Source organism: Ammodytes marinus, assembly GCF_949987685.1.
Source record: "Ammodytes marinus genome assembly, chromosome: 14".
NCBI lineage: Eukaryota > Metazoa > Chordata > Actinopteri > Uranoscopiformes > Ammodytidae > Ammodytes > Ammodytes marinus.
In genome coordinates this window covers 1828305-1838304 of record NC_137218.1, presented here as the reverse complement: position 1 = coordinate 1838304, position 10000 = coordinate 1828305, and the positions used below count along the sequence as shown (strand labels likewise).

Here is a 10000-nt window from a genome sequence, read left to right as displayed (position 1 = left end):
GGAATCGAACCCGGGTCCGCTGCTGGCCGAGGCCCATGGGGGGGGGGGGGGACGCTCTACCAACTGAGCTAAGGGCGCCCCCTAAAGTCTAATAGTAATTTCACTGGAGCACTTTAAGGTCCGGTTTCACAGACATGGATTAAGCCTAGTTCTGGACTAAATTGTACTTTCAATGGACAATCTCCATTCAAAACTCAATTTAGTCCAGGGCTAGGCTTAATCCATGTCTGTGAAACCAGCCCTACGTGTTTTACCTATGTCCCATTTGTGTGTGTGTGTGTCATGTGATGTCTTAAACTGTGTAACGGTCGGAAGCTCACTTTTAAACTAGGAAACAAGTTCACCTCCGAGTACAAATAAATGAATCTGAATCTGAATCTGATTTTTGTGATTCTGTGTTTCAGAGGAACAGGCCCGAAACCGGTTCCAGTCTGAGCTAGAGTTCATCCAGTGTCTGGCCAATCCAAACTACCTCAACTGTGAGTTTAAATGCACCATCTAGTGCGCCGCTTATGTTCGTTGATTTTGTCTCTTTTTTTAGCTACTGTCATGATGCGCCCCTTTAAATTTCCCTCTGGGACGAATAAAGTGATTTGAACTGACTTTTATTTCCTCTCTTCATTTTGTTTTAAAAACATTGGGATCTAGTGAATGTTAACGCTGATTAAAATGAATTAAAACCATGGGGGCGCCCTTAGCTCAGTTGGTAAGGCGTCCCCCCCCCCATGGGCCTCGGCCAGCAGCGGACCCGGGTTCGATTCCAGCCCGCGGTCGTTCTCTGCATGTCACTCCCCTCTCTGCCCCATTTCAACTCTGTCTCTGCACTATCAAATAAAGCATAAAAATGCCCAAAAAAATATCTTTTAAAAAAAAAACTCAACTTATGTAGGATGTGTGTGAGAGAAACATCTCTCATGTTAAAAAACAGGAAAACAATTTCCCCCCAAAATATTGCGTTGACATTCACTAGATCCCAATGTTTTAAAGCAAAGTGTTAGAAATACAATATAATAGATACATACATATCGCATATCTGCATGGACTTGGCGCCATCTCCTGGTGAAATGTGTGTGTGGTCTAAAACCTGTCTGTGTCTGTCTCTGTCTCTGTCCGTGTGTGTGTGTGTGTCTGTGTCTGCCTGTCTGTCTGTCTGTCTGTCTGTCTGTCTGCGTGTGTGTGTGTCTGTGTGTGTCTCAGTCCTAGCTCAGAGAGGCGTCTTGAGGGAGCGTCCGTTCATCAACTATCTGAAGTATCTGCTCTACTGGAAGGAGCCCGAATACGCCAAGTTCCTCAAGTAAGAAAACACCTTTAACCTTTATTTCTACAGGTAAATCCCATTGAGACCGGAGACTCTTTTACAAGGGACACCTGTTCCCATTCCCACGTTACCATTCACACACATTCATACACCGATAGCAGCAGCAGCAGCTACCACGCAGGGTGCAAGCTATAACTATCAGGAGACATTTAGGGTTCAGTGTCTCTTTGCCCAGGGACACTTGGACATGTGGCGGGGAGACGGGGGATCCAACCACCGACCCTGATCTAGAATAAACCCCTCTCCTTTCACACACCGCGTGTATTTGTAGAATCAAAGTAAACTAAATAAATGTGTATTTTTTTACAAACTTGTCAGCACATACTTGGACCCCAGACCTTTCATTAGTTGTGTATAAAGCATTTTGTTCAACCCATTGTGTCCCTCCCCTCTCTCTCTAGATACCCCCACTGTCTTCACATGCTGGAACTGCTCCATTGTCTGTCTGTCTGTCTGTCTGTCTGTCTGTCTGTCTGTCTGTCTGTCTGTCTGTCTGTCTGATCCAAGCGTTTTAAATAACCCTCTGTCTCCCTCTCTCTCTCTCTCTAGATACCCCCACTGCCTTCACATGCTGAAGCTCCTCCATTGTCTGTCTATCTATCTATCTATCTATCTATCTATCTATCTATCTATCTATCTATCTATCTATCTATCTATCTATCTATCTATCTATCTATCTATCTATCTATCTATCTATCTATCTGTCTGTCTGTCTGTCTATCTGTCTATCTATCCATCTATCCAATATCCACAGCATTGGTGTCCGAGATGTCTTGGATAAATCCCATGATGTCGAAAAAAAAGTGTCTGTCTGTCTATCTATCTATCTTTCTGTCTGTCTGAATAAAGCGTTTTAAATAACCCTCTCTCTCCCTCCCTCCCTCCCTCCCTCCCTCCCTCCCTCCCTCCCTCTCTCTCTCTCTCTCTCTCCCTCCCTCTCTCTCTCTCTCCCTCCCCCTCTCTCTCTCCCTCCCTCCCTCCCTCCCTCCCTCTCTCTTCTCTAGATATCCCCACTGCCTTCACATGCTGGAGCTGCTTCAGTACGAACACTTCCGTAAGGAGCTGGTCAACGCTCAGTGTGCAAAGTTCATCGACGAGCAGCAGCTGCTCCACTGGCAGCACTACTCACGCAAACGCACCCGGCTGCAGCAGGCCCTCGCAGAGCAGATACCCCAGCAACAAGCCCCCCCGCACGGCAACAACGCTGTCGCCAAGTGAAGACAGACAGGCACGCAGGCAGACTGACAGACAGGCAGATTGACAGACAGACAGACAGACAGATAGACAGATAGACAGAAACAACGCTGTCGCCAAGTGAAGACAGACAGACAGACAGACAGACAGACAGACAGATAGACAGAAACAACGCTGTCGCCAAGTGAAGACAGACAGACAGACAGACAGACAGACAGACAGACAGACAGACAGACAGATAGACAGACAGACAGGCAGACACACAGACAGACAGACAGACTGACTGACTGACTGACAGACAGACAGACAGACACTCATTCATTTTGCTATTTATTATGGTAAAGAAAAAAGGTTATACAGACAGACAGACAGACACACAGACAGACACTCATTTTGATATTTAGTATGCTAGAAAAACAGATTTAGGATGTCCCAATTCTTATCTGGCCACAGGAATGGGGATGTCCTAGGGCTGGGCGGCATGGACATATCTTATATCACGGTTTAGGTCATTCCCTTTAAATACAATGGACTAAGAAAACCAAACTGTACTTTAATCACATTAGATTATTTCTATCTTTTACTTGCAACTTAAATTTCCATACAAAGGACGCTCAGTGTGCTAAATTCATAGACGAGCAGTGTGTGTGTGTGTGTGTGTGTCTGTGTGTCTCTGGGTGTGTGTGTGTGTCTCTGGGGGTGTGTGTGTGTGTGTGTGTGTGTGGCACTACTCAACAAGCCCCCCCCCACACGGAAACAACGCGGTCGCCAAGTGAAGACAGACACACAGACACTCATTAATTTTGCTATTTAGTACTGTAAAAAAAAAGGGTTATACAGACAGACAGACAGATACTTATTTTGCTATTTAGTATGCTAGAGAAAAAAATGTAGGATGTCCCAATTCTTGTGGTCAGATTTAGTATGGTTAGAAATACGGTTGTTTTCATACGGAGGCTCCGTTGATGCGACGTCACTTCCCGTGCGCACTGGATTATTAGTCAGAATCGCCCAAATAGGATTGCTGTTTTCAACACGAAAAATCTTGGCCGCATGAAGTAGGACATCCGGGTACTTCTAACCATCCTAAATCTGGCCACAAGAATCGGGACTTCCTAAATCTTTTTTTCTACCATACTAAATAGTAGATAGTATGGGGATTGGAACGCAGGGATTGTAAAATATAGTTGTCTGTGTTACTTTTCCATCCCTGGTGTTGGCGCTGTTAAATATTGCCACGGGGGACTCCTGGATTTCTGTCCCCTTATCAGTAATTATCGAGACAGTCAATGTAAGCACCTTTTTCCTTTATTTTTCAACCCAAAAATGTATCTTTTCTGGACCTATACAAGGTAAATTTTTGGGTAACATATATTTTTTTTAAATGCTTACATTGCTCCACAGCATCTTTGCAAACTGAATGAAGTGTCAGTGATGATGCCTCTAAGTTTGAACTACCTTTCGGGGAATTTTTTTTTTTTTTTGTTAAAAGAATAAATTAGTTTGGTGATTAACGAACAGATCATAAAGCTTGATTCTGATATTTTCCTTTTTCCTTTTTAATAAAATATTTGAAAATCTAAAGTGTTCTGTTCTAAAGTGTGTTAATGTGTTCCTTTAAATTCCACTCATGTCTTTACAAATTTAGTGTTTGCAGCAAGTAAAAAAGAAACTTCCTCAACGTCAGTTTTTCCTTAAACTGTCTGTAAGTGTCAACAGTCATATTTTTTGGAGTATTTTATTTAAAAAAAAAAAAAAAATCCTAATTCATAGTATTGGACTTTAAAAGTTCAGTTTCTGCATGAAATAACCAATAAAAAATAAACCATCCAGGGGGCGCCCTTAGCTCAGTTGGTAGGGCGTCCCCCTCCATGGGCCTTGGCCAGCAGCGGACCCGGGTTCGATTCCAGCCCGCGGTCGTTCTCTGCATGTCACTCCCCTCTCTGCCCCATTTCAGCTCTGTCTCTACACTATCAATAAAGCATAAAAATGCCAAAAAAAATATCTTTAAAAATAAACCCATCCAGTGTTAAGAAAAGAGGTGGCCATCTTCATATGATGAGACAAATAGATAGGCTTTAAATAAAATAAAAAGTAAAAAATAAAAGTCCCACATTACGCTATACTACTGCCTGCTCTAATAGACAATTTAAGTATTTTTTGACACATTTAATGTAAGTGTTAGGACAGGTTGGATGCTACTATACATGCTTTAACTTAATACATTTAGCAACATCTTAAAGGGGCAGTGTGTAATGTGACATCATCAAGAAAGTTCTAGAATGCAACGCTCCCTGGGTAACCCCACCCCTTTAGAATAATAACAGAAGCTACAGTGGCCTTCAAGGACAAGAACAATTCTAAATTCTAAACAATGCACCTGATGACATTCCAAAAACATGGATTCCTCCATACGACTTGCCCGTTCAATGGACAAAATGTAACATAAATATTTGTAATTCTCCGCTCTGGAGGATAATTCAGATTATTGGCAGAGGTGATTTTACACCAATGAGGACATATTTATGAATGAGGATATTGATTTTAGCTTATAAATTACTTAAAATGTTACACAGTGTCCCTTTAAGACAGAAGAAATAGATCAAATATAAATAAATAATAAAAGTCCCACATTAAGCAATAACTAATGCCTGCTCTAATAGAAATAAATAGACCTATATCAAGTTTTTCTTTTTTTTATTAATTTAATATAAGTGACTGTTAGGATGAGGTAGGTGCTACTATACATGCTTTAAAGGTGCAGTGTGTAATATGACATCATCAAGAAAGTTCTACAAAGTTCTAGAATGCAACGCTCCCTGGGTAACCCCACCCCTTTAGAATAATAACAGAAGCTACAGTGGCCTTCAAGGACAAGAACAATTCTAAATTTTAAACAATGCACCTGATGACATTCCAACTATGACACTTTAAAGATGGCGGCACTAGGCCTTGGTCCAAAATATGCAGAAATATGGACATATATGAGATCCTTTCTAAGGGAAAAAAAAATAATAAAAAAAAAATGTTCAGCTATTATGCACTAAATTAAATGTACTTATGGATATTATAATTACTTTCTACAAAATCTGCTAGGAAATAAAACCCAAAATTCTACACACTGCAGGTTTAACTTTTACATTTAGCAACATCTTCAGTTTTATTTTTTCCGATTTTTAACTTTGCAGGGAAAGCCGTCTTTTATTCTGAAAGGATCCTGGTCGGAAGTTGTCTTGCGGTAGAAGATTAAACTGAACCAATCAAAACACTTCTTCTTCTACTGTTCTCAGGATTCTAGAACAGAACGTTTTTCCACAGAACACTTCGGATGTTCTGTCGCAATGTAGTGGTGTTATGGAGTGATTGGTGTCCCGGTCGAATCTGTACGTAACCGATCTTTTAAGTTTCAGCAATTTCTCAGGGATTCCTGCAAGACACACACACACGGACCGGCAAGACGGGACACCGGGACGGATAACAAGCAACGGCGACTACGGTAACATACTCAGAGTTCTAGAAATCTCATACTTTTTCTTTTTACTACACTACATATTGAAGTACAGAAGAGTTTTAAGAGAAAAAATATCAGATAAGGAAGTTTTTTTTTATGTGTGTGTGTGTGTGTGTGTGTGTGTGTGTGTGTGTGTGTGTGTGTGTGTGTGTGTGCGCGCTCATCCCTAAATAAACACATACATGTATTTGTAGATAGACTGACTATCTTATCAACTAGGGACGTGCAGAGAGAGTTTGGGGAGCAGGAGCTCAAGTGAGAAAAAGGACTCTTTCTTTTGTGATTATTATACTGTATATGTTTTTAAAAATAGTAGCACATTTCTGACTTACTTACCAATTTATTTTAATACCCTAAAACTCACGCAATTGCTTAATATTCAACAGATTTTTACAAAATAACATTGGTTTTCTTGAGTATTCACTAGGTTTATCACAGGAGCAGGCAACAACAAAGGACACTATTACAGACATTGCCTATGCTGCGGGCCGCCCCTGAGGTGCAGTAAAGAACTGGTCAGACATCCTTATGGTGTGACACCTGGGTCTGGTTGTCTATGCAGTATGTTCAGTATGTGACATGAAACTCATGGAACATTTTTCAAATCATACCTGGCTGCTGGCGTCAACCTGAAGACATAGATCAAAGACTTTGGACCTTATTGTCCCCTAAGGGAAATTCTTTATCTCAAAAATGTACGTTAAGACATTTAAACCTGTTTGTAGACTAAACAACAAAGTAATTACCTTGTCAACTTTATAAGAATGTTTTCTGTTCTACCTGAGGGGTCCAAATACTTTTCACAATTCATAGAATAACACCCAGACACAAGTAGCAGGACGACTCAGGTAAAATAATCCAGACACAACTGTACAACAATATATCAAAACCAAATTTTGTGACCATATGGCACAACAAGTAAAGGAAATTAATGCATTATTGTATTAAAGAACTCCATTTATCTGATATGGAGACACCTGAATTCATCAAGGAAATCATTTTACTGTAACTCAAACTTAAAAAAGCTCTTCAAGACTAGATTATTTTGAGAGTTCAAATTAAATGGATGCTGCGCTGAAAGATTCTACAATTCCTGGGAGAACAAATGGATATGTATTTTGTGATTAACACATTACTACAACTAGGTGGGAAGCCAACAAGGCTTACTGTATAAGGGGTCAAATTATAAGTTATACAAGTTCCCTGGCCAGCCTCCATTCCCCCTCAGCTCAGTTTTGTGGTACCCAGTCCACCTGCCCTGGGTAAGAGTGGGGGAGTACATCATGTTATGATGTTTAAAAGGCACATAGCTAATCTCTAGCGAATACTTGGCGAATGTTTGTTTATGTTTATACTAACCACGTTAATATTTGTCTCTCAGAGCCAGTGCCCCGCCTAGCCCGTTCCCCGAAATGTCAAAATCGTAAATATAAACAGCTAATGGCTCTGAGCCAGGCTTTTTAAAATTGGTGTTAGTGACTTTTTTTCAGCGTGCCGTGCACACAGGACGGACATAAAGTGGAGGGTAGCAGAGGAGCAGATATTGGCATTTTACCCAAGTTACAATATTTTAAATGTTTGTTTTGTCGTTATGGTTGTGCAAGTTTTAAATGGTTATAGTGAATATTTCTGTTAAAAATAATTTTAGGCTCAGTTAGGTGCTTGGCCTCTGAAGACCATGGGCCACCCAAGGGTTGGGCCCGAGAAAGCTTTCCCACTTTCTTATGGGCGGCCCTGATCACAACAGTCAACACTGTACAATATCCAGCCAGCTCCTTGAGATATAAATAAATGATGCCCTCACATCCCTGATAGCAAAATACGTCCCCTATCAACACCATTTGCAACGGGTTATTTTTAATTTGACATATTTGTTTTATTCAATTATTAAAAATATGTTTCACTTATTTAGCCTATTTCTATGTTCATTGTTTTCAGTTCAATTAGGCCTATGTTTAAAGTCCAAAGTCATGGTGTAAATAACAACCTTGTTAAAAGTTAAATAAATGGACTGAGGTGTCTGCCCCCTTGGTGCCACTTACCCTGCCGGGTGCCATGTGAGATTTGCCCCAGTTTTGTTTTTGCTTTTGTTTTTTATGTATTTGTAGCTTGTTTTCTTGATTATTTTGTCTTGTTTGTTTGTTCTTTATTTTTGTTGTGTGTCTTTCTTGCCTGTTTATGTGAGGGAGGGGGAGGGGGGTGGGGGTTGTGTGGGTATTGTATGTCTACTTGTTTTTTTTTTGTCCATATATGTAAAATCGTAAAACCACAAAAAAATAAAAATAAAAAAAGTTAAATAAATGCATGATGTTCTTAAATCAATGATTAACTGTCTTTAATAATCGTGATTACACAATGTCAATCAAAATAATCATGATTATGATTTTTTCATAATCGAGCAGCCCTTCCTTCTTGCAATTTCCATGGTTTAGATCAATTAGAAACAGTCATTATTAGTATTTTGACTTCATATCTACAGGTTCTTTATTGTGATGTTATCAGTCAGTAAGCTCCATGGTAACACAGTGATTGACAGGCTAACCTAAATGCTCTGTAGCTGGACAGAAACTGCCCTCTCCCAACCCCACACCCCTCTTAAAATACAATAACGTTTTGCCTTTACTGTTGCACATAGTCGCGAACCCCAAAAAAAGTTGGTCCGCATACTGACCCCCCCAAAGGCCCATTCTGAGCCAGGAAAAACCCTGGTGGTTAGCACTCTACAAGGAGCCCGGGCTCCATCAACGAGGGCGGCATACGCTTATCGTTGGGGAGTGTTTCAATCATGGTGCAATTCGAGACAGGTGGATCCCCTCGCCTGCACGGCCCATGACATTCTCCAGTTCCTCCAGGAAATGTTGGAGGTGGGAAAATCTCCCTTGACATTGAGGGGAATAGTGTCAGCCATAAAGGCAGCCCGTGTTGGACCTCGGAAGCTGACAGAAGGCTGTTGCAACCTTATTGCTCAGTTTCTTAGAGGTGCTCGTAGGGTTACTCCACATCGCTGAAGGCCAGCTGTCCCCCCATGGGATTTGGAGGTGGTGCTGTCGGCCTTGCAGAATGAGCCATTCGAGCCCCTGGATAGAACTAGGCTACAATGGCTTTCTCTCAAGACTGCGTTTTTGCTCGCAATTGTGTCTGCTAAGAGAATGGAAGAGCTGCATGCTCTTTCAGTGCATGAGGACTGCTGCCGCTTCTTGCCAGGTGGTGCCGGGGTGGTGCTGCGCCCGAACCCTGCATTCCACCCTCAAGTCTGGTCTGAGTCCCACGCCGGTCGATCTATTGAGCTGCACCCTTTCCACCCTCCTCAGGAAGGTGAAGCAGGGTGGAGTAGGCGGTCACTACTGTGCCCAGTCAGGGCCCTAACAGTGTATCTGCATCGGACACGTGGCCATAGGACAACGGACCAGCTCTTTGTCTGTTACAAGCCTAACCGTCTTGGACAGCTAGTCTCCAAGGCCAGGCTTGCCCACTGGGTTGTGGATGGTATCCAGCAGGCATATGAGAGGGCAGGCAAGCCAACCCCAGTAGGGGTGCGGGCTCACTCCACACGGGGCATTGCTACGTCATGGGCCCTATGGCGACGGGCCCCTCTATCGGAGATTTGTATGGCGGCCTCTTGGTCGACCCTGTCAACTTTTATCCGGTTCTACTGCATGAATGTGGCAGCCAGCACCCCATTCTCGCAGCGAGTGCTGGGCTCAATGCAGCAGGACGGTGCGCGTTTGGGCTAGGCCATCTACCCATTCAGGGCTGGCCTTGGCATCTTGCAGGGCCAGCTTAGCCTTGGTAGCGTCTGGCGCCTTGGCGATGGGTGTGTACATAATGTATAATTGTAAATAGTTCCTTTATACTGGGCACATGGGTGAACACTCTGGTGGTGGTGACGTGTCATTCAAACTCAACTGCCTTTTTTTATTTAGGCTCCCGCAGGAGCAGCTGGGTCTGCTTGGTTTCCTCGCGGTGTGCCTTACAGA

The 10000-nt window shown here is 42.4% G+C and overlaps 1 protein-coding gene across 1 annotated transcript in view; it reads left to right on the top strand.

Annotated features, from left to right (window-relative positions):
* Positions 1-2537, top strand: part of med31 (mediator complex subunit 31) — a 3706-nt gene extending 1169 nt beyond the window's left edge. Inside the window, exons 2-4 of the mRNA XM_080041012.1 lie at positions 405-479; positions 1198-1294; positions 2323-2537. Coding sequence (XP_079897138.1) covers positions 405-479; positions 1198-1294; positions 2323-2536 — 386 coding nt within the window. The 3' untranslated portion in view covers position 2537. The remainder of the gene's footprint in view (positions 1-404; positions 480-1197; positions 1295-2322) is intronic.
* The last annotated feature ends 7463 nt before the right edge of the window (positions 2538-10000 follow it).